Consider the following 26,117-nt stretch of genomic DNA (forward strand, 5'->3'; position numbering starts at 1 on the left):
ACATTTCTAAACTAGTTTTGTTTAATTACTACTGTGGAGTACTGGTTTAGAAGTTAAAAAAAAAATAAAAGAAAGTAGAAGTTAAAAAAAAAAAAAAAAAAAGAGAGAAAATCCAGAAACCTTCCATGGTACAGCTGAAAAGTGTCTTTCCTGAAAGCTTTTTTTTCCCCAGGTACTAAGAGACTAATGACCCATCATAATATACTGTCTGGGTTGTACATTAAGAAAGTGTCCCAGAAGGAAGGCATGGTGGGAAGGGCTTCTCTTGCATAATTCTGATCTTCCCACAGTTTGGCTACTTCTCCCATGCTCTTGGCAGACGGCTGTTTTGTTTTACTATGGTTCCATTCTCTGGCTGCCAGAGAACTTGCAGTTGCCAAGGAATCATTTCCTGTGAAGGAAAACATGTAGAACATAAATGAGCAAAATCTAGAATTGGACCCGTTTTATGGTGCCATAAAGCCTGTGCTGCACTTCTAGACCTGCGACCAGGAAACATTACCTAACCGAAACTCTGTGGGCAGAGAGGGGCAAGAGGAAAAGGAAGCCGCCAGGCAACTTGATGGAGACTTCCTTTTAGTGCTTGAACACCGGATGATGTTACAGGAATGCAAATGCATTGTAAAATGGTGAAAAATACTTGGAAAAAGCAGCTGATATACTTCAGTACTGTGCTACTTTCATTGGGTTAACTATTATGTTTTGCTGTATGATTCCTACATCTATTTCTCGGTCCTTGTAAATATTTACCTGTGAGATGAAGTCATGAAGTAGGACTTTGAAGTTAAATTCAATGAAACCGTCATCTCTTTTCTAGATTGAATGGGAAAGGAAGTAGTTAAGTAGTGAACCGTGGAATTCTAAATCAATTTCCATTTCATTAGAAAGACAGCTGAGGATAGGTGAGGAATATGTGACTCTACTGCTCTCTGCATATCCTCAGCGTTTAAAAGAGTCACTTAAAACATTAAAGGGAGTTGCGTTTACATTGATTATTAGAGACATTTTGTTTGCTTTATTCTTTAATAATAAATCTTCACTTTTCATTGTATTTTTCTTGATTGTCCTACTTGATTGGTGATTTGATTGAGATCTTAACAACTGGTAAGGATTTTGGGTGATGATCAAAAGAAATCTTAATGCTTTGTGTGAAAGTCTAGCAGGCCAATCATCTGATTTGCTGAGCTTCCCTTTACGTTCTAAATATGTATACATAAAAATGTTTGGAATATATACTTTTTAAGTTGTTCAGCTGCTACTTTATGCAGAGGGTCTATCAAAATCAGTTCCTTTTCATCATATTGCCTAAGGGATCTTTTTACTATGGTGCAGTAATGAATTAGTGTGTGTTAAGTGCCGTGCAGCCCATGGGTATATAATGGGCTGCTTGGCGATTAGCACTAAATCCATTAGCACACCTTAGTAAAAGAACTCCTGAATGCTTAACTGTTCGGGTTTATTTAATGATCTCAGATATTAGGAGGAATGCCACTTGACATAAAGACTTCCTGAATATGGACCTATATCTGATAAAGGGTTTTCTTCTCGTTCTCTGTCTGTAAGAAAGAAGCTTAATGAATCAGATCCACAGGTATGCTGGCAGGTATAGAACTAGTACACAATTATGAAGCGGTCATATTTCTGATAGGACAATGTTTGTTTCCGTGGAGGTGTAGCACTGAAAAAGTTCCCTCCTTCATATCTGACAACTTTGTAAAACAGCATGTCAGTATTTGCAGTGCTTTACAAAAGTCTTCACATTTTTCTAATTCTAATTGTCTAAAGAAAGTAAAATTCAGAATGCATGACAGTAGGCGTTTGTTCCACTGATCTACTGCGTACTTTGAAAATTAAAAAAAAAAAAGGATGGGGAGGGGGATTATAATTTTAGAGGTATGCTGAAGAACCAATGGTATGCCTTTATTGGTGTTTGCAAATTGAGAAAGGGGAGGGGTCGGGGAGTGTTATGAGTTTTGTTCAAACAAATTATGTTTGGTGTGTTGCAATTTATGCATATTCTTTCATTAAAAATTTATTGAAACAAAAAAGAAAAGTTACAGAAATATGCAAAATGTAATTAAGAAAAAGAAAGTCTTGATTGCATAAGTCTTCACAATCTTTCACTTGGTAATTGCTGGTTACACTGAGGAAAGGGAAACTAAACAAATGAACTGAAATGATACAAGGGACAAGCTTACTACAAACCACACAGCAGCAAGCAGGGAACAGACTCAGGTGCAGTATAGTGAGGCAATCAAGCTCATGCTGGGAATACCCAGCACACACACACACACACACACACACACAATCAACAAGCTAGGAGGAGAGTAAGCAAAACTCCAACGTATACACAGTGCCCTAGCAGAAACAGAGAGAGAGTAAGCAGGCTTCAGATGAATCAAGCGCTAAAGCAAAGGTTGTAGGGAAAGGTAAGGTTAAGTAGATCTTGGCTTCTGACGACTGCAGCTACAGACGTCAGCTCCGTTCCTGACAGGCCAATGAGAAGCAAGTTCCAGCCATTCCCCAGCCTGTTTAGCAGAGCGGGTTCCAGCCATTCCCCTGCCTGTTTAGAAGAATCATAACACAGAGCTGCAGTAGGCCATCGATCTTCATCCAGCAGTTGAAGAACTTGGGCACATTGGCATTCCTTTTTGTCGCCATCAGGTCCAGAAGTGGAAAACCCCATTGGTGCACTATCAGCTGAAACCCCTGACTGGATAGTTCCCATTCTGTTGGTTCCAAGGAGTGCCTGCAGAGAAAGTCCGCCTCCACATTCAAGGATCCTGTGATGTGATCTGCTGCCAAGCAGAGTTTGTTTTTTTTCTCTGCCTAACTAATGAGGGAGGCCACCTCCACTGCCATTGGACAAGTACGGGTCCTGCCTTGCTTGTTGACATATGCCACTGCTGTCGCATTATCGGTGAAAACTGGACTGGGGCCCCCACCGGAATGGGAGTAAAGTCATGTAAGGCATTCCGCGCTGCCCTGAGCTTCAAACAAACTGAGCCTACTGTTCCGTCCAGGTGCCCTGTACCAGAAGGAACTTGCAGGCGTCCATTGCCACCACCTCCCATTGTGTTGAAAAGGGAGCTCTGACAGTCAAATTCCTGGCCATCAACCACCACTGCATACTGCGTCTGGCAACCAGCATCCAAGGAAGATAAAGGCCGTACTTCTGTGACACCGGAAACCAGTGGCCAAGAAGAGATTCCTGTAACAGCCACATATGAGCCCTTGCCCATAGCACCACTTCTATTGCTGCTGTCATTGACCCCTAAACCTGGATGTAGTCCCAGAAACAGAGCCTGCCTTCACTAAGGAGGAAATAAATCTGTTGAATGAACACTGACCTTCTGCGCTCCACGAGGAAGATCCTCTCCCATGCTGTGTTAAATAGAATGCCCAGATACTCCAGCGTTTGCAATGGAGTTAGTCTTCTCTTTTTGAAATTGATACCCAACCCAGTGACTGCAGAAGTCGGACAACTGTGTCCATCGCCACCACGCTGTCTGAATAGGACGAAGCAAAAATGAGCTAGTTATTGATATATACTGTATGCCTTTTTTCAGCCAGATGTAAGCCACATTGGGCCTGCCCGTGGGTGGGAAAATGTGGGATATAAATGCTATAAATAAATAAATATATAGGTGAACTCTGATTCTCTGGTACCAAAGGGAGGATGCCACCACTACCATAACCTTAGTAAATGTTCTTGGGGCTGTGGCGAGACTGAAGGGCAAAGCCCTGAACTGGAAGTGATGTCCCAGCTCCACAAAATGTAGAAACCTCTGATTCGGTGGCCATATGGGTATATCAAGTATGCATCCTTGAGACTGAGAGTGATGAGAAATTCTCCTGCTTGAACCAAGGCCATGACTGCTCTTAGTGTTTCCATGTGAAACACTACTCCTCACTGGCCTCCCACTTAACCATGTATCCCCCCTTCAATCCGTTCAGAACTCTGCTGCACGTCTTATATTCCGCCTGAACCGATATACTCATATCACCCCTCTCCTCAGGTCACTTCACTGGCATCCAATCAGACACCGCATACAGTTCAAGCTTCTCCTTCTTACCTACAAATGCACTCAGTCTGCAGCCCCTCATTACCTCTCTATCCTCATTTCCCCTTAACGTTCCCGCCCGTAACCTCCGCTCACAGGACAAATCCCTCCTCTCAGTACCCTTCTCCACCACCGCCAACTCCAGGCTCCGCTCATTCTGCCTCGCCTCACCCTATGCTTGGAATAAACTTCCTGAGCCCTTACGCCAAGCCCCCTCCCTACCCATCTTCAAATCTTTGCTCAAAGCCCACCTCTTCAATGTTGCTTTCGGCACCTAACCTTTATACCTTTCAGGAAATCTAGACTGCCCCAATTTGACTGACTGTACATTTGTCCTTTAGATTGTAAGCTCCTTGAGCAGGGACTGTCCTTCTGTGTTAAATTGTACAGCGCTGCGTAATCCTAGTAGCGCTTTAGAAATGTCAAGTAGTAGTAGTAAAGCAGTACACTCAGAGGCAGCGGTTTAGACCTTTGAGATCTAAACCAGGGCTTCTTTGAGACAACAAAATAGATGGAGTAGCTGCCTTGTCCCTGTTTGGCCTGGAGAACTGGAACAATGGCTTGGAGCACCAGCAAGGAATCTACGGTGGCCTGAACCTCAATCGCCTTGGTTCCTTTTCAACAAGGAGGCAGCAAGAAGAGAGGAGCGACTGGGCAGGAGAACTTCTTGTAACCTTCTGTAAGAATATCCAGAACCCATTGGTCTGAGGTGAATTTTGGCCCACTCATCCTGAAACTCCTGAAGACGTCCTCCCACCGGCGGAAGAGTGGAGCAGCCTTACATCATTGCGATGCTCTGGAGGCATTGGACGTTCTAGTTGACTGACAAGAAGACTTCCTGTCTGCACAAAAGGAAGATTGGTGTGCCTGAAAGCGGGACTTCTAACCATATTGCTGATGACCAGGCTGGTACTGTCTGCTTCATCAAGATTGAGGATGCCTGACTTGCACACACTGCAACACTCTGATGCCAGCTGGTGGTTCCCACAGTGAGAACACCACTTAACAGTATCCACCAGAGTCACCATTCACCCTGACTGCCACAAGCGCAGCACAATGTATCCCAAGCGGTGAGTTAGGATCCCTCCCGTGCACCAAGTAGAACTTGCATCCCTTCAAGCCAGTGGTGTAGCCCCCCCCCCCCCCCCCCATGTGTCTGTCCAGCACGTTTAAAGTTATCGGCGCTGCCTCCACTCACCTTCTCCCACCCCCACCGTGGTGCTGCCTCCTCTCCTGCACTTCATGGTCTCCGTCTCCCACACCCGCGGCAGCGCTGTATCGGTGCTGCCTGCCTGACAGCTGACAGACGCGGCACGACGACGTCCTGCTCCGGGACCTTCCCTCTGCCGCGTGCAATCCGCCCTGCGTAAACAGGAAGTTGAATGAACACGGCAGAGGGAAGGTCCCGGAGCAGAAGGACGTCGTGCCGTGTCTGTCAGCTGTCGGGCAGGCAGCGCCGACAGCAAATTGCAAGCGCTGCCGCGAGGGTGGGAGACAGAGACCGTGAAGTGCAGGAGAGGAGGCAGCGCTACGGCGGGGGGGGGGGGGGGGGGTGGGAGAAGGTGAGGGTGGGCCTGGGCCCATGCAGGCCCACCCGTAGCTACACCCCTGCTTCAAGCGGTTCTGAGTCCAACTTTAGTCGGACTTACCATTGTCTGCTGCTCCCCCGAAGCCCACAGTCTCCACAAGTCTTACCACAGATGACAGACCCTTAGCACTGATACTCTTTCCCACGCTCTCCAGCAAACCTTTTTCCTTCCTTCCTTTTTTTTTTTTTTAAAGGTTCTACTGGAAAAGGAGAGCTCCACAGGAAACAGGGGGAGAGGTGAAGGAAGGGAAGAAGTAAATTCGTGGGGCACTAGAGACAGTGATATGAAGACTTCCAGATATGACTGCAGACTCAAGCCACCCGTAAAGCTCAACTGGGAACCAGCTGACCAATGGGACCAGGAGCGAGGCACTCGGAACCACAGGCTGAAAAGTGTGCCCATCCACCTGCTTGAGATAGAGAACTGAAAACTGAGCTGAGACACATCTCTTGGCATCCAGTCCTGCTCCTCAGTATTTTCTATCTCCACCTACTGGTTGATGGACACAACTATCCCACAGGTTCTGGAATAGTGGGAAGCTACATAATGGAAATGCGTTTTGGCATTAACTAGAGGTGCTCTGTCAATGGCTCTTACCTTCACTTGCAATAGTGCCACAAACAAGCCAAGCCACTAGAATTGAGACTTGATCTAAACACTAATTATGCCTGCTGTCAGAATGGATCAGATGTTATTAGATACATACCACTTGCTGGACGGTTTCAATCCGTGCCATACTATACAATGTGTCTTCAGTTGAATTCTGCCATATGACGTAACCACAGGCATTCCAAGCTAGATACCTGACTGGCTCTAACTCTGGTGGTACATTGCCATAGTTATCTAGGAACAAAATCCAGTCAGTCAGTCTGCTGAATACAGAAAGATGATAGATAATTTAAACAGCAGCATCAGTGCACAGTGCTCTGTGAAACAAGTCACATGGTTCCTTTCTTTCTTTCCCCAAAGAACATACACTCTGGAGAGGCAGATCAAATGGGTGCTCCATTTTTTCTGCAGACAAGCAGGGGGAATGCAGGCACATTGGATGGTGATGTCATCTGACTGATCCATTGAGCTCCAAGAGAAGCTTTTGGTTTCTCCTGAACATGCAAGGACATTCTTCAAGGGTCACAGCTCTTACCCTCTCAGAAATTTCTCTTCTGATGCTTAGAATACAAGAAATAGAAAGTGTACATCAACATGCAGTGAAGTTTCATTGCTCTCACTGGCTGATTTCCCCCCCCCCCCACCCACCACCAAAAAAAGTCACTGTTTGCATGGCTGTGGCCGTTTTGGCCACAGTGCACCTTCCTACGGCTGGCCAGGCTGAGGCAGATTATGGAACTGTACTGCCTTCTAACAAAGATGACAAAAAGAACTGAAGGATAAAGAAAACATGCAAAGTCCCATCCAGGGACTTTCCCTCACTAAACCCAGATGTAAAAGGCCCTGTCCCCAAAACTGAATTAAACTGATGGCCCTTCTCTCAAGTCTCCAGGGACTTATGCCTACTACTCATCCCTAAACATTTGGGATCACCTAGCCACAATCCCAGCTCAGACATCCAAGGGTTCCTCCAACTGTTGAAAAAAAATATTGTGCAGGACAAGACCAGCATCTTGCAGCATACACCCAACCCCTCCTCTGCTGTCTTAGATACCAACAGGAAACCCTACACAATCAGACTGTTTCTGCCTTCCCACAGTATCTCTATGGAGGATTGTTGTCTCTTATCTCTGTCCTATTACTCTCCCTTCTGCCACCACATGCCTTCAGTGTAAAGTGACCAGAGGCTATAGCTGAGATAATCTGGTTGATGGTTCCCACAAATCCTGCTTCAGCCATACTAGATCCCCTCTCAAGAATAGATGGAGGATTATTCCTACTCCTGCTTCCTACAGATTACTGAAGTACAAGAACTTGGCTTCACACAAACAGCAAGCAACCAATGAGACTTTCAGGCTGTACCGCAATCATGCAGTACACCAAGGAGGTCATTGCCCTCCCGGTGTACTAAATCCTTCCAGACCTCCAGCTTAGCATCTTTCAAATGCCCCTTTCCACAAAGACCACCTCCAAACATCTGGATCTCAAGTACAAGGTACAACACGCCTAGGACATGAGCAGACTCAACTACCTCACCATTTTGTCATCTCTGAGGTAATCATCAAGAAGTCTAAGACCTCCAGAACACATTTTGGTATGCTGCCTGGGAAAGATCAAAGAATTTTCAACATAGTAGCAGGAAAGCCTACCAGACCACCATGCTAATGTTGAATATGGTGGCTCATCAGTTACAAATCTTTCACTGCCACCACTATCTCCTTCAGCAGCTCAAGGAATCCTCTATCTTAGCTTCTAATGATAACCTTAATAGACCCTCACAGCTCTGTGTCCAGGAGGCCATGTACCATCTCATTCGATCTACTTATGATGCCTATGACACAACTCAGGCCACTGCTGAGGCCATCAGCACATGTTGCATAGTTTGGCTTAGAGCCTCTGACCTCCATAAGGACTTGTATGACCTATTTGTAGATGCACCCTGCCTGGGCGACAGTCTCTTTAGGGACAAAGTCAAGGATACGGTCTCCCAGATAAGACAATTGTTCTGCTGTGTATGAGCTGTCCTCACAACTGCCTAAGTCTCCTCAGTATAGGAGGCCAGCACAGTCCACATTCAGGAGACTAAACACCAACAGTTCTGTTCCCAGGGACCGCTTCCACCCTCCTTCTCTGCAAATGACAACATGAACTCACACCTCTCATGGCAACATCTAAGAGAGAGGCTGGAGGAAGAATGGAATGGCAAAGTATAAGAAAACCCCATACATGCTTAGGAGCCAAAGACTTCTTGAGCTGAAAGCGTGCTGTGGCACAGTGGATCCATCTGATGATGACTCTATCCAGTGTGTCTGCATTTCCCTGCTATCTACAAAGAACTCTCATTAGAGGTAAGCAACTCCACTTTCCCAATCCAGTGCTCTTGACCAGCTGGCTACCCCACCAGCCCAATATAAACCCAACAGAATACTGAAATGGGGCTTAATTTATAACAGCTGAGATTGTAGCACTACAAAACTTACTTAGTGATTGCTTTTGATCAGCTGTATTTAAGTGTGCAATGCTGACAAAAATTAACAATTCATCATCAAATAAAGACTACCCTTATGAACTATCATTAATGTGTTTTAAAAGGCCCTCACATCCATCAAACATATAAACGGCGAGTGACCGTACTCACTGCAAATGCGCAGTAGAGACTTCCCTCTCTGTCCCGCCCCCGCGTCAATACGTGATGACGGGGGGGGGGGGGACAGAGAGGGAAACTGCGCCGCCGATGTTGCTACCGCTCCCCCCCCCCCCCCCCACTCGGAGTCGCCGCCGCCACCCCTCCACCCGGCCCGGGCCCCCTCTTCCCTTCTGAACTTACAGATCCATTCGCTGAACGCAGCAACGCACATCAGCTGAGCTGCAGTGAGCCCTTCCTTCTTTGCCTGTGGCCCCGCCCTCCTGTGACGTAACGTCAGCGAGGGCAGGACACACACAGGCAGAGAAGGAAGGGGCAGCTCAGCTGATGTGCGTTGCTGCGTTCGGCAAATGGATCTGTAAGTTCAGAAGTGAAGAGAGGGCCCGGACCAGGTGGAGGGGTGGCGGCGGCGGCGACGACTTCGAGGGGGGGGGGGAGCGGTGGCGACTTCGCGGGGGGGAGGGGAGCGGTGGTGACCGCGGGGGGAGGAAAACCTCTATACCAGCCCGTTTTTACGGGCTCAACGGCTAGTCCATCTATAAAATGTATCAGCAGTACTGTAGCATTTTATTTCACTTCATTTAATACATATTCTGTAAATAGTAAAATCTAAGCAGTTTACTATACAACATAAATATCACAACACCACAACACACGTAGACATTCAATACAATCATAAAAACATGGCATAGAGCAGGGTGGGCACCCTTTATATACAGAGGGCTGCATGAATGTCAGTACTATCCCTAGTGGATCGCAATATTATGTAATGTTGGAACTGGAAATGCACAGATCTCTCTATACCTTTTGTCATAAATTGGTAGAAATATATAACTAAAAACAATAGAAACAAAACTGCTAGAGTGGCTATTCTGAAAATATTTGTGAAATACAGTATTTAAAATTTCCAAAACGTTGGTTAATTACATTTTCTGTGTATATTTCCCATGGTCTTAAAGGCCGCATAAAAGACAGCGGCATGCTACAATTTGGCCACCTCTGGTGTAGAGGATGTAAATAATCATTCGACCAAATAATCAGTCTCCAAAAGAACTTATGAATAACCATGCTTTTAAACAAATATCAGACATCTGACAGTAATTCAATGTAGTACAAGATTGCCTATAAGGACAAAGTGACCCATCCAATCTGTCTACTTTTCTTTCTTCCAGATTCCGCATTGGTTTAGGTAGATGAGTATGTAATATTCAAAACCACCCCATTTCTACCACTGTCTGCTATACCTGCCTCAAACATGTTTAAATTTCCTTAGAGTACTGGCCTCTCCCACCTCTGCCAGTAGCCTATGTTGAGCCTTTCCATCTTCAGTTCTTACAGATCCTATATTAATTCCACACCTGGCCCCCTTCCATGTCTTATACCAAGCTGTGTAACAGTCTGCACCTCAAATAATAATGAAGCTATTATCCAGAACATCTGGCCACCCCATACTCATTAGTGTTATCTAAGTAATAATTACAATAAGATTTATCTACGAACCTGAATGAAAATACCATCTCGTATCCTTGTTACAGAATAGATGGTTTTCCAGAATAACACACAAAACCAATAGCATTTCTGTTGCTCTGCAAAGCCTCCATTGTACAGGGTTCCCCAAGGAACTGACAAACAAGAACTCTGGGATCTACAATTCATTGTACATGTTTATTGGTATCATTGGTATATCCCTGTTTGATCGTAGTAACCTTTGATCTGACCGTTTGTGAGAAGTGGAGAAGTAAACTAAATTAGAACAGCAGGCTGAGAAAAGGGGAAGCTAGGTTCAAATCCCAATGTGGCTCATTGTGATCTTAGGCAAGGCTTTTAACCTTCCATTGCCTTATGTACAAATGTAGGGCCTCTTTTATCAAGCCGCACAGCAATGCCGATGAAGCCCATTCATTACCGCACCAGGGACCACTAGCGTGGTTTGATAAGAGGCCCTTAGACTGTAAGAACTTGCTTTGAGGTACAACTAAAAAAAGGAGTGAGCTAAATCTAAAATGTGGATTAGGCATTGACATGTTCACCAGTCTGTATCAGCCCCTCAAGCAGGTCCTCCAAAAGTTCAGCGTGTTCAGTCATGCCAGCTGTCCTATCCAAAGGCACAACGCAGGTCATAGAACTCTGTCACACATTAAGGCATTTGGTTACTGCCTTGTGACAATGTAATGGATGCCTAGGGTCTTCCATACACTGTGATTTTTGCCATTTGACTTACTGTGTTCGCCTGGTATTTGAGTGGTGCAGCGTCAACCACTGAGTTCCGACTTTTCTTTTGTTGCTGGCGGCAATTTGACATTTTGTTATTTCATGACAGCTGTCCATTAGAATAGGATCTAGTTTCTTGGCATGGATAAGTCATTCCCCAGTTATTGCTTAGAATAATCTATGCAACTATATAAGGTTGGATTTGTCAAACGTTTTCCCCTTGACTCTGCTTCTGGATAAACCAGTCTAATGTGCAGTTACAGTACATAATGGAAGCTGTATTGTACATGTTTTGAGAGGCTATCAATTGGGTCTATACCTGGGATAGTATGTGCCTTTATTGGTGTTCTCTGGCTTTTCATTTTATTGTAGAATTCATTGTCTTCGGCTTCAGTGTCCTTTGTTAATTCTTTGTCAAATACGACATTTACCTCTGGTGTTCTGGGTGGATCACTTAGATAATACAGTACCTCAGCAGTGCAATTCACAATCTCTTTCTGTAAAAGAGAAAAGGAAAACTGTGTTAACACACACACACACAATCTATACATATATAGTGCACTCCATTTAAGTGCACGTCAGATAAGCGCATGCTCTGTTTAACGGCATGCTGTACTTCGGTCCCATTTTTGGTGCCATCAATTTCTATGGGGACAAACTTCGGTTTAGCGCACCACTGATAAGTGCAAGATTCGCTTATATGCATGGTTTAAGACCGCTCCTCTGCAGGGAAGACTCCGCATAAGTGCGTGCATGGAATATGGAAGCTGATTGGCGCATGACAACCAACGAGATTCAAATTTACCGCCCCTTTAACTGCCACAGGCAGAATAAGTGAAAGAATGTTGTTAGAGTGTACACTGGAGTCGTCATCGCGGCGGAACTGTAAGACTTTAACACTGGCTGAACGAATAGAAGTTCTTAAAAAATTAGAAAACAAAGTCAAGCATCTATTGCTAAAGAATATGGTGTCAATCCCAGTCAAATTTCACGTGTCTTGAAGCAGAAAGACCAGCTTCTGGAAGACTGGCAAAACAATACAAATCCACAACAGAAACGAAAACGGGCGGGAAAAGCTGAGGAGATAGAAGATGCTCTTCTTCGGTGGTTTTCTCGAGTCAGGAGCAGACAGTTTCCTGTCAGTGGTTCACTGCTTATGGAGAAAGCTAACCAGCTAGCTGAAAGTCTTGGAGTAACTGATTTCAAAGTCACTGTTGGATGGTTGGAAAGATGGAAGGAGAGGAACAACATAAAATTCAAGGAACAGCATGGTGAGAAACAAGACGCTGATGACTTTGGTGCTGAAAATTGGGTTGTTTCAGTTCTTCCTACCACCTTGAACGAGTTTGCACCTTGTGACAATTTCAATGCTGACGAAAACGGTCTCTACCGGCGAGTGATTCCTGATGGAACACTTGCATTCAAACATGCGAAACTACTGGAGGTAAAACGTCGAAGGACCGACTGATGATCCTCCTTTGCTGCAATATGGATGGGAGTGAGAAGTTGGAACCCCTCGTCACTGGAAGGAGCAAACAGCCTCGTTGCTTCAAGAAAGTTAAGCGACTTCCTGTGTCATATGAGGCTAACGCAAATTCATGGATGACTGGGGAAATTTGGAAGCAGTGGCTAAAGAAGTTAGACACTGGAATGTGAGCACAAAAGCGTCAGATTTTGTTGCTTTGTGATGATTGTGCTGCACACAGGAATGATGTCAGGCTGTCTAACGTCAAGGTGGTCTTCCTGCCACCAAACACTACCTCTCTGATCCAACCTATGGATCAGGGCATAATAGCCAATTTCAAGCAACATTATCGGGCTCTTGTGCTATGTCGTCTGATGAGCGTTATGGATGACCAGACTGGCAAGGATAAACGTGCTGTTGAACTGGCTCATAATCTATCACTGTTGGATTCCCTACATATGCAGAAAGAAGCCTGGAATCATGTTACACAGGCAACCATTGTGAACTGCTACAAGCGGGCAAGCTTTAAGGATGTGGAGAGGGACGAAACAGATGCAGCTGTTGTAAACGTGTCAGATGAACAGGTTATTGACATCCCAGCCGGAGTTACTGAAGAGGAGTTTCATCGCTACGTAGCTGTTAATTACGATCTACAAACAACTGACGTCGATATGCACCTACACGCAGGCAACAACGGCTGATGATGAAACAGAAGAAATGAGCAGTGAGGCACATGCTGACGAAATTCAACAACCTCCTCCTGTCACTTTTGCAAGAGCGCTGGAGAGTCTCAACACCGTGCGGGCCTATCTGGAGGCCATTGGATGTCAGTGCTATGACAGACGTAGTCTATGGAACTCACAGACCCAATAGTATACGGAGGACTATAACTGATTACTTCAAGTAAATCTAACGTCAGTTAATGGAGACTGTATACTGTACGTATAATAATAAACATATGTATAGTACTGTTTATCAGATGTCAAGCTTGCACGCTCCGGTTAACTGCATGCATTTCTTTGGTCCCAGACCCTTGCCCTTAAGCGGATTGCACTGTGTGTGTGTACATATATAAATATAATCAACGTAAGCAAAACGCAAATTTTAGAAGGTGGGTGGCAATCTGTACATTTTTCACCTATATTCCCTAATTTGTTGGTCAGTCTCCAAGGATGACCTATTTATTAGTTAGACTAAGCAGTGCCTAGGACAGCTGCTTTGGGGGTGGGGGGTAGCAGGAGGTTGCCGCAGTTGATGCAGCCCAAAACTTCCTGACAGCCAGAATGAACTCAAAGAATCATCAGCATGTACTTTTACCTTCAGGGAGATTGGTTTATACATATACATAAATGAAATAAAGTTTAATATTTAAAAGTTGATGTCTAGTTCTGCATCTTTACAGAATCTGGGAGGGGTGGTATTGGCATTATCAGATTCTTTGGGGCCTATGAATTTGAAAGTTAATTGGAGGCGGGGATGCAAAATGCTGAAAGTTCATCTAGGGCACTTAGAGACTCATTTTCAAAGCATGTAGACTTACAAAGTTACATAGGTTACTATGAGGCGTATTTTCAAAGCATTTAGAGTTACAAGTCTAAGTGCACCTTTAGTATTCTTGCATTGGCTTGCTTAATCTCTCGCCTCTCTGTAGGAGCCTTAGCCTTTAAAACAAAGCTGGTTTGTAATGCCTGTCCTGATGCCACCTTCTTGAATGGGAGACTCTCATTCTTGCTCTTGCAACCCGTCTTCAACATACCATACCACCATCAGTGGGCCTCACTGAATAGGTTTCAGACAGGGCAGGGGGTCTGTGTGTGATCAGCCTTCGCCACTGAGGACTTCATGACAGCCAGTTTGTTGCTGTGGCAAAATACAAGCCATGAGGCATATTTTCAAAGCACTTAGCCTTCCAAAGTTCCATAGAAACCTATGGAACTTTGGAAGGCTAAGTGCTTTGAAAATATGCCTCCATGTCTCCTACGTTTTGAACACTGCCCACCTAAGTAAGTTTGGCATTGGATTTTAAGAACCACATAAGACCACTGCAGTCATTATTATGTGGTTTGAAGATTATGTACACTGAATAAATGAGTCTTTGGTTACCTTTCAGCAGTGACTCCCAAACCTCTTTGAAGGACCCCCAGCTAGTCAGGATTTCAGGATATGTACAAAGAATAATCATGAAATAATTTGCATGCACTGCTTCTGTTGCATGCAGATTTTTCTCCTGCATATTTGCTGAGGGTCCCCTAGGACAGGTTTGGGAACCATTACCTTATTGTACATGAGCTATATTGTTTCCCTTCTCATCTTGCATTAGTCCAGTAGGTGCAGTGAAGTCTTCAGGCATGAACCCAGCATCAGAGCTCTTTCCAGAACTCTGCAGTTATGAGTCTTAAAGCCTGCAGGTAGGTGTGGCCATTGCACAACGAATAACTGTCTCCCCAACAAAAGCTGAGACTATTGACTCCAGAGCGTCTCCATCTTCAGCTACAGCCAACCTGGGAGTAGAAAACCAAACTCTGTTTCCTCCACATGGCAGTAGCTAGCAGAATGGAGTGGGCCATGGCCTCTGACCAGTATTTTGCCCAACGTAGCATCAGCAACTCGAGAGTTTGGGGGCAGGTCCAGAGGTTCGTGTGTTAGGCCATTCCAACCAAAAAGTGTTCCACTGACAAGAATTGCATGGGGACAGAAATCTAACCCCTCCCCGTCTGACCCTGTGGAGAACGTAGCCTGTCCTCACCCCTTGCCATGCTGCAGTGACACCCTCCCCCCCACCTCAAGAAAGCAAGATTCTATAAGCAGTAAAAATATTAATAAAAGTAACATAAATCAGTCTGACCTTGCAAGGCACACTGTAGGGGGGGGTGGGGATGCCACTAGACACTAGGAGTGTTTTTGCAGTTGAAGTCATAGCAGGGGTGAGATTGGGCCACTAAACTACCAGGGATTTTTTTTTTTCACATGTTGGTGGGAGGGGGGAGGGTCAGCAGTGTGGGTTGTGGTACTAGACACTAGGAATTTTTTTAAACATGTTCAGGGGAGGGAGAGGTTGGGTTGGTGGGATTGGAGGGTGCTGCTAGACACCAGGGATTTTTTTTTTTAAATGTTTGGGGGGGGGGGGGGGGGGTAGGATGTTCAGGGTTTGGTTCTGACATGCCAGTAGCTTGTTTTTTTGTTTGTTTTCTTATTTTATCCTTCCTGTCAGTGCGTGAGCCATTTACCACTTGCACACTGACAGAAAGGGGGACATTTTGCACTGAGCTGTGGAATAATTTACATCCCATTGGCAATTTTTTGTGGCTAACCTGCAGGCGAAGCTGTGTGGTCAGCAGCTCTAATGCAAAGTTTTCTACATTGGTCTGTTGTTTACTTTTCTACCTCCACAAAACACATCTGTAACACTGTCTTCTCTGTGCTGCTCCCCCAAACCCCCTGATTAGCTCATTCAAATGTCCACAACTAGTCAGACAGGAGGTGGCGTTTTCTCCAGATTTCTGCTTCAGACACCATCCTAGTGCCTGCACTGTTCTGAGCCTTACTGAATGATCTAGCATCCTGCTGGTTTTTGGAAAGGCGTAGCCTCCCACAGCCTGTTTTACCAACTGAATATGGTATGTGTCACACTTTTTTTTTTTGAGTTGCATCATCATGATTGCTTTAGAATTTTGAAACATCTGCTGCAAGGAACTGGGAGATGCTGAAAGCAAATCAGGCTTGCAAAGTTCTATTTAAACTGGTTTTAGCCAGTTTAGGGCACACATTATTGTGTGCCATTTAATGCATAAAGGGTCTTGACACCACTTGTACCATTTGCAGAAAGCAGTGAATGAAAACGCTATGCAAATCTTTAAAATGAGCATTCCATGTGATGCACAGACATTTCCGAGCAATGCCCAGAAAGGAACGCCTACCTGTAATGTTCAAAATTTTCCAGCAGGTCTAAGCTGCTGTTAAATGAGGGTGACTTCTCGGTGGAACAGTCTACTGGCATTTTTTAAAACAGTATCCGTATGTACATATGTGGGAAATGTGTCGTGTGTGTGTGTTCCGCCCTCAGTGTGCTTGCATTTTTATAATAGTATCTGCACCTGTGTGGGAAATGTGTATTGTCTGTGGGGAAATGTACTATGTGTGTGTCCCCGCACGTAGCAGTGTCATGGAGAATAAATAACGACAGTCTTCATGAATGCATATGATGTCTGTCTATGATGCACAGTCACAAAAACTTACACGGCCTTTGTGAACAGCAAAGTGGCCAGTATAATAAAAGTACCGGCTCAAGCGGATTTGCAACACATTTGTCCTTCAGCACCGTATGGCATAATTTTACAGTACATGTCTGTGGCATGCACCTTGGCCGCATGTCTATGACTCAGTTGTTTACCACTCTGCTTTTTCTGTTGGGTACGCACAGTACATTGATGCTTACCACAAAATCGTTATGCACTTTCTCTACCGAGTTGCACATAGACTTTCTGTGTATTTCATTTGCATATAATTTCCTTTGAGCATCGACTGCTGTTCCACATTCAGTAAGTTCAGCGGTGGCTATTTATTACGCGGATTTTAACAGTGACTTTTGAGCATCCGTCCCCCCCCTCCCCGTCCTTTATTTATCATCGTTTTTGTACTTGAAGCCAGGGCTTAATTTCTGGCAGAACAGCTTGAAATGAACTGACAACTCAATAACTTATCTGACCTTTTGCAAATTCTTGAAGGCTTTTTTTTCAATAAATTCCATCTCTAGATATTGAAATCGGTTATAGCCAAGATCTTGCTCCTTGCCGCTACTTTTTCAAGAATGTTCTTTTAATAACAAGTTTTCATAACATGTATTATGCATTAACTTGTACTATTTATTACTTGTGTAAGCCACATAGAGCTGAATAATTGTATTTGGATGATGTGGGAAACAAGTATCAAATAAATAAAATGCAGTTAAGCTTTTCAGCCATGAAAGCAGGAGGGGTGTTCTGCTACAGCCCCCCTAAGCAATCTGCTGGAAAGAGGATGGGAAGGGATGAACCTGGAGCAGAGCTGGGATCAGGGAGGAGCCCTCCTCAAATAGTTCCTGCTGGTAGCCCCGCCTGAGCCCTTCCACAGCTCCACAGTATCACTTCCTGTTTGAAACAGTGGGAGGATAAAGTGAGTTAGTTAAGGTCCCAAGCAGTATCAGTTAGGTTTGAACACTTGCTTTCTTCATGGTTAACTGCTCTAACTACTTAGGCTAATCTTCCACTCGTGATCACATCTGAGCAATTCTGCAGTGGGAACAAAGGCATTGGGCTGTTATGTGCTAGTTCTTTTTCTCAATTGATTTTTAAAAAATCACACTGCAGGAAACAAGCTTGCAGTGAGAATACAGAGTATAACAGATCAACTATGGAGTTGATGTTGTATATTCATACTATATAAAATGCATTTCTTTTTATTTAAAAAAAAGAGGGAGGGAAGGGCAACAAGTCAGTAAAATTGTACCAGACTGTCACACAGGTACGGCTGAAAAGTAAAAAAACAAAACTTACAACCCTAGGGAATGAGACCATCATATAGCCCTGAAAGCAGGATTCTGCAATAGGGATTGAGTACATCTGAAGTGAGTAGGATGTGGGGAAAATAAGTTGTGGAAATATTATCAAAAGCCACCAGCAAGATATGGTAGCCAAGCTGTGAGAAACAAAACAAACCAGTGAGGCGAGTCCAAGGAGGATAAAAAAAAAGATTCTTTGTTGAGAAAACGTAAAAATGACCCGACACGACTGTGTTTTGGCCCGAAGGCCTACCTCAGGGGTCTTGATGAATCTACATGAAAAACGGATATAAACAGACATAAACATATATAGTGTATCTTCTAAATTGATGAAGTAAATAAATAGTGAACAATATATGGAATAAACGAATGATGTGACACACAGATAATGAGAGCCATTATAACTATATAAAAATTGTATGAGAATGATGTAAAGATAATTAAATACTGAGATTTGGTTACACAATGAAACATGCCGATCAAAAAAACATATATTAATACATGATGTAACATTTAAGTTTAAAACTGCTGGCATGTGACTACGTACAAATGCATGAAATAAAGCAAAATGATATAAAACATATTGAATGCAATTAAAATTGTGAAATTAAGAACATATAACACTACTACTTAACATTTCTAGAGCGCTACTAGGGTTACACAGCGCTGTACAAATTAAACAAAGAAGGACGGTCCCTGCTCAAAGGAGCTTACAATCTAAAGAACGAAATGTCAAGTTGGGGCAGTCTAGATTTCCTGGGTAGAGGTGTAGTGGTTAGGTGCCGAAGGCAACATTGAAGAGGTGGGCTTTAAGCAGTGATTTGAAGATTGGCAGGGAGGGGGCCTGGCGTATGGGCTCAGGGAGTTTGTTCCACGCATGGGGTGAGGCGAGGCAGAAAGGGCGGAGCCTGGAGTTGGCGGTGGTGGAGAAAGGGTACTGAAAGGAGGGATTTGTCTTGAGAGCGGAGGTTACGGGTAGGAACATAAGGGGAGATGAGGGTTGAGAGGTAAGGAGGGGCTGCAGAATGGTATTTTAATTTTTCAATGCAAGCAATTTGAATGTGTGAAATGGCATCGAGTGAGCCATGTTATATACAACAGTGGGGCATGTAATTGAACAATTGAAAGTAATAATAATGAACTTAAAAAAAAAATAATTAAAAAAATATAATAAAAATGTGATAGTAAAATAAAATGAGTACTGTGTGATAAAATGATAAACACCTGCGAGTGTTTGAGAAACCGATAAATAATTGTAAATATCAAAAAATGAATAAGGATTCTACTGATACCTCTGATGTTGTAAAATAGGGCTTGACAACAGGATAAATCATTGTGAGGATCTAGCAGTAAAGCCCTTCGATAACCTGAATAAACATAGATGAATAAATACATGCAGACGTATACCGTTGCTTTAAAAACAAATGACAAAGCTGAGAAACAAATGATGGTACAGAAAAAAAGTTAGTGTTTCCTACGAGGATAAAATATATGTAAGTGATGATTGAGTATCACTTACAGATCTACAAAAACGAATGGTTAGCACAAACAGACTCCAAACATTACCTCCTAAATTGGGACAACAGATGCAGGAGCATATTAGACAAAATTGCACCATTACAAACAAGAACCACACGAAGACACATCTCGATAACTTGGTTCAGCGAAGAACTGAAAAAACTAAGAACACAAGTTAGGAGACTCGAACAAGCATGGAAAAAAATGAAAGATGAATACACACTTAACGCATGGAAACAAATGCATAGAAAATACAAATATACAATAAGACAAACCAAAAGAGCATACTACAAAACCAAAATAGGCCCAGACTACAAAGACACGCATAAACTTTACCAACTCATGAACAAACTACTAGACACCACACCGGTTACCACAACAAGAACAGACACCCCATCAGCAGATAACCTTGATAAATACTTCAATGAGAAAATTATAAAACCAAGATCCATGCTACCACCTATTACCACTGATCATGAAAAATTCATTGACTGCCTGGACCCTATTCCCGATAAGTATCCAGCAGACCGAACCTGGACAAACTTCGATCTTCTGACCAACGAAACTGTCTCCCAAGCAATAAACAGATTTGCCAAATCCCACTGCAAACTGGATAATTGTCCTAACAACCTAATAAAATTCGCCCCCCAACGCTTCATAACGGACCTCACATCACACCTGAACTTCATGTTGCAACATGGAATCTTCCCCAAGGATAAAGGAAATATACTACTTACCCCTATACATAAAGACTTGAAGAAAAATACAATTGACATAACCAACTACCACCCGGTAGCATCCATCCCTCTAGCTATCAAACTAATGGGAAGTATGGTAACCAAACAACTTACAGACTACTTAAACAAATTCTCAGCACTACATGAATCACAGTCAGGATTTTGATCCAACCACAGCACCGAAACAGTACTAACCACTCTTCTAACCAAATTCAAACAAACGATTGCAACCAGGAATAGTGTACTTCTACAATTTGACATGTCCAGCACGTTCGACATGGTTAACCACCAAATACTACTGAACATCCTAGAATATTTCGGAATTGGAGGAAATGTACTTAGATGGATCAATGGCTTTCTAACTGCAAGAACATATCAAGTGATATCAAAATCAAATATATCACCACCATGGAAACCTGAATGCGGAGTACCCCAAGGATCACTGCTCTCACCAACCCTTTTCAACTTAATGATGGCACCTTTAGCCAAATCGCTATCCAACCAAGGTCTTAATCCCTACATCGCAGATGATGGCACAATCTACATCCTGTTCAAACACAATCTAACTGAAATCACAAATGAAATCAAACACAGCTTCCAAATAATGAATTCATGGGCGGATGCATTCCAATTAAAGCTCAACACAGAAAAAACACAATGTCTCATTCTCTCCTCACAATATAATACAAACAAGCCCACCACCATCAACATCCCTGACTATACCCTTCCTGTCTCAGACAGTCTGAAAATTCTCGGAGTTACAATTGACCGAAATCTCACACTTGAAAGCCATGCGAAAAATACAGTGAAGAAAATGTTCCATGCAATGTGGAAACTCAAAAGAATAAGACCTTTCTTCCCAAGGGAAATATTCCGCAGCCTGGTACAATCAATGGTATTAAGCCACCTAGACTACTGCAATGCCATCTATGCCGGATGCAAAGAACAAATCCTTAAACTCCAAACTGCCCAAAACACAGCAGCTAGACTCATATTTGGAAAAACGAAATATGAAAGCGCCAAACCCCTAAGAGAAAAACTACACTGGCTCCCACTAAACAAATTGCGCTCAAAGTTTGCACCCTGGTCCACAAAATCATTTACGGTGAAGCCCCAGTCTATATGTCGGACCTCATAGACTTGCCAACTAGGAACACAAAAAGATCAGCACGTACATTCTTGAATCTCCACTATCTCAGCTGCAAAGGACTTAAATATAAGTCCACATATGCATCCAGCTTCTCCTACATAAGTGCGCAACTATGGAACGCAGTACCAAAGGCCATAAAAACAATGCGTGACCTAGCAAACTTCAGAAAACTACTGAAAACCAACCTGTTCGAAAAAGCATACCATAATGATCCATCTTAAATACTAGACAACTAGACTCAAAACCGAAATCTTCACACTAGACAACCTACGCGCTACTAACGAAAGCTACGCAATACGCCCTACCACTTTATTTCATGTACCGGAAATGAACTTTCTATAGTTGATTGTCTAACTTATTCTATAATTCACCCTATCATTTAGGAACCTCAAGGCAATACCACTTGTATTTCTCTGTCCGGAAATGGCGATCGTTATCACGGTATAATGTAAGCCACATTGAGCCTGCAAATTGGTGGGGAAATGTGGGATACAAATGTAACAAACAAATAAACACACACACAAAAGTTCCCTTTATCCAACCGCTTCAGTAAACAGCGCTGACAGCTTTGTATTTATTCTATTTTTATCTCATCACCTCTCCCCACGGCATTTCACTTTTAACAGCTTTAGGCACCGCCGCTATTTTGATATCAGTTGTTCATCTGTTATTTATCAGCACCATTTGAAGTCATTTTTATTTGTGCCACACTGGTTTTATTTTCCCCTTTATTTTATTCAGTGGTTTTATACGTTCTTCACTTTAGTATCGAATGTCTTGATATATATTTTTTTCATCAACGCTTTTTGGCGTGTTCTTAAAAATACATGACGGAAGCATCCCTCCGACCTTTTACACGGCCGTGTTGGGTCGTTTTTACGTTTTCTCAATAAATAATCTTTTTTTTTATCCTCCTTGGCCTCACCTCACTGGTTTGTTTTGTTTCTCATGGCTTCGTGAGGTCCTTTTCCTCCTCTTTGTTTTAGCCAAGCTGTGAGGCCATCAAAAAATGTGTTCCAAGAATCTGTGATGTAAATACAATTCTGATAGCAATCAAAGAATCATTTTAGGGCACTTTTCTTCTAACATTTTGTGTCTAATACTTTGAATGACAACTTACACCCAGTTTGTCCGTTATTGGAAAGCGAAGATAGTATTTGTGTCCAACTCCCTCAATTTTCTAGAATGAGAAGAACATAGTAGTATTAATAATATTGCACCGTAAGAGTGTGTTCATTAATGCAGACAGTTCAGGTAATCCACATGTTAAGCAACAGAATTTAAAATAAGTGACAACTTATTACACAGTTTCTGTACCGCACTATCCATAGTACTTAGGCGGTTTACAAATTGACATCCATAGTAAACTCCCAAAAGATCAAAAAAGCATTCAAGTAAAAATAATAAAAAAAATCATCATGCCTGTAAAACATTAAATCAAAACACCAGCAATCTAAAAAGCCAATCGAAACAGTAAATAACTCTTCATATTACATAAGCTCTCTGGCAGGGGAGGGCGTTCCATAGCCTTGCCCTTTCCACATAAAATATCTTAAATCTGAATTTATGAAGCCTGATCTGCCTAAAAGATGGCACATTCAAATAGCAACAGCTCAATGAACACGGATGACAGTAAATTCTTAATAAAGTTGCCAAAGAAAGAGGTACATCATCATTCAGTGTTATAAAAATGAGACTTAGAACTTTAAATTGTGTTCGCCATGTAACCAGAAGCCAGTGTGGCTTTAGTAATACTGGAGAGATATGTTCAAACTTGGAAACGCCACAAATAATTCGAGCTGCAACATTTTGTGCCATTGGTAGAGATGTTAAACCAGGATGCTAGGAGTTATTAGGAAAGGAATGGTAAATGAAACCAATAATAACATATTGGAACGCAAATCCCATACCATTCTCGTAGCTTTTCTTTGCACCGCTTCCATTTTTTTAACATCCTTTGGAGGCCGTACCTTGCGAAGGATGTTAAAAAAAATGGAAGCGGTGCAAAGAAAAGCTACGAGAATGGTATGGGATTTGCGTTCCAAGACGTATGAGCAAAGACTTGCTGACCTGAACATGTATACCCTGGAGGAAAGGAGGAACAGGGGTGATATGATACAGACGTTCAAATACTTGAAAGGTATTAATCCGCAAACAAACCTTTTCCGGAGAGGGGAAGGCAGTAGAACTAGAGGACATGAAATGAGATTGAAGGGGGGCAGACTCAAAAAAGATGTCAGGAAGTATTTTTTCACGGAGAGGGTGGTGGATGCTTGGAATGCCCTCCCGCGGGAGGTGGTGGAGATGAAAACGGTAACGGAATTCAAACATGTGTGGGATATGCATAAAGGAATCCTGTGCAGCAGGAATGGATCCTCAGAAGCTTAGCTGAAATTGGGTGGCGTAGCAGGTGGGGAGAAGAGGGGTTGGTGGTTGGGAGGCTAGGATAGGGGAGGGCAGACTTATACGGTCTGTACCAGAGCCGGTGATGGGAGACGGGACTGGTGGTTGGGAGGTGGGAAATACTGCTGGGCAGACTTATATGGTCTGTGCCCTGAAAAAGACAGGTACAAATTCAAGATATGAGTTTATCTTGGGCAGACTAGATGGACCATGCAGGTCTTTTTCTGCCGTCATCTACTATGTTACTATATTGCCTCACTTTGAGTATTGCATTCAGTTCTGGTTGCTGCATCTCAAAAAAGATATAGCAGAATTAGAAAAGATTCAAAAAACAGCGACCAAAATAATAAAGAGGATGGAACTCTTCTCATGAAGGAAAGGCTAAAGCGGTTAGGGCCCTTCAGCTTGGAAGAGAGACGGGGGGGGGGGGGGGGGCAGGGATATGATGTCTGTCGCGAGTGGTAAAGAATGGGTAAAAGTGAATTGATTTTTTTCACGCTTTCAAAAAGTACAAAGCCTAGGGGACACTCAATGAAGTTACATGGAAATTTACTTTTAAAACAAATAGGAGAAAGTATTTTTTCACTCAACAGATAGTTAAGCTCTGGAACTTGTTGCCAGAGGATGTGGTAACAGCAGTTAGCATATCCGGGTTTAAAAAAATGTTTGGACAAGTTCCTGGAGGAAGAGTCCATAGTCTGCTATTGAGATAGATATGGGAAGGTCACTGCTTTGCCCTGGGATTGGTAGCATGGAATGTTGCTATTAATTGGGTTTCTGTCACTGTTGGAAACAGGACTGGGCTGGATGGACCATTGGTCTGATCCAATATAGCTATTCTTTGTTTCTGAGTATGCCATCAAATTAAATAATTACAGTAATCAAATAAAGGCATTACTAATGCATGTAATATTCTAAAAATTTCCTCTGACTGGAAATCTCTCATTCTGCATAAAATTTTCAATTAAAAATCTGGGTATTTTGTGCATGGATACCAAGTACCTAATCTATGTTGTGTGTGAATCTGAAAGAAGAAAGCATAATAGTGGATTAGCTAAATTTCTTGGCCACTATTTAACAGAACTGCCTTCACTAAATGTTTTTTCTATTGATGGTAGTGATAGTTCCCATTTTTGTTTGCATCCTTTGGATTTTCATTGTATAAATCTTTCTCCACTGGCCCATTTCCTTTAGTTTTTTATGTCCATTTGCCAGATGGAATGATAGGTGGTTTAGGAAGTCTTGTATGGAGCCTTGAGTTGGGTGTCGCACGGTCACTGTCATCAGTTAAGGATCAATCAACAACTTTACTTTCGGTTTTCTGTGGACTTCATGGCTCTAACTCCACCCCATGGATTTTTTTTTTTTTTTTAATAACTTAAAGGAGACAAACTAAGCACAAATTCTGGAATTGGGATACTTTGCCTTTGTAAATGTCATTCCAGGAAGTAGGGATCTAGCAGCATGGCTGAGACTCAGGTGCGCGTTCTCTGTGCTCGGAGCCAGAGAGGCGTTTCCCTGCGTCCCAGTGCGCACTCACCTCCCTGCTGGCCGTTTCCACCTTCTGGGCCAAGAAGATCTTGTGCGGGGTTCCGTGCTGATAGGTGATGTAGTTCACCACCACCCGGACTGCCCTGGTAGCTGGGTAATGCGACGGGTTGAGCTCCTCCATGATAATGAGATGTCCGAGTCGGGTGCAGCAGGAAACGCAGGGCGGGACCAGCGGCCAGCTCCTCCCTCCTTCGGAAGCAGGGCGGAGACTCCAGGGAGATCCTCCTCGGCTTCGGCTGTTGCCCTTCCTTGCTGTGTCAATCCCAGTGGTGAAAGAAAAACTGCAGTACTTGGAGCAGGGTTAAGCAGACGTTGTGCGAGCTGTTGGCTGAAAATAAGCAGCTCCGTGCATTTCATCCTAAAAGTGCCAAGTAACTGGTTTGTATTAAATGCAAACGATCTTTTGTTTACAGCCGTTCGTTAAGTATCAACAATGCCAGGATTTCTTTTTTAGCTTGTTCCTGGTGGTGTCTTTCTTCCCCTCTTGGAAAAAAGGATGGTTAATCAATATTTGGACCCCCCCCCCCCCCCCCCCCCCGCAATTGAATCCCCTTCACAAATGTAAAGCAAGGAAAAGCCTTTGCTTCAGTTACACATAAGTAAATGATCACTATACTGGAAAACGGATACGCACTTCCTT

General features: G+C 43.3%; 2 protein-coding genes across 2 annotated transcripts in view; one reads left to right on the forward strand and one right to left on the reverse strand.

Moving 5' to 3' along the window:
- Positions 1 to 26,117, forward strand: part of GFM1 (G elongation factor mitochondrial 1) — a 111,484-nt gene that overhangs the window by 68,884 nt on the left and 16,483 nt on the right. The gene's annotated exons all lie outside the window — the stretch shown is intronic.
- Positions 82 to 25,720, reverse strand: LXN (latexin). Its single transcript, XM_030216911.1, has 6 exons — positions 25,467 to 25,720; positions 22,644 to 22,703; positions 11,437 to 11,614; positions 6,360 to 6,496; positions 751 to 813; positions 82 to 391 (listed from the first exon to the last, which is right to left on the reverse strand). The coding sequence occupies exons 1-6, from the start codon at positions 25,596 to 25,598 to the stop codon at positions 296 to 298; spliced, it is 666 nt and encodes a 221-aa protein (XP_030072771.1). The 5' UTR covers positions 25,599 to 25,720; the 3' UTR covers positions 82 to 295.

The sequence above is a fragment of the Microcaecilia unicolor genome, chromosome 10 (assembly GCF_901765095.1).
Source record: "Microcaecilia unicolor chromosome 10, aMicUni1.1, whole genome shotgun sequence".
NCBI classification, from domain to species: Eukaryota; Metazoa; Chordata; class Amphibia; order Gymnophiona; family Siphonopidae; genus Microcaecilia; species Microcaecilia unicolor.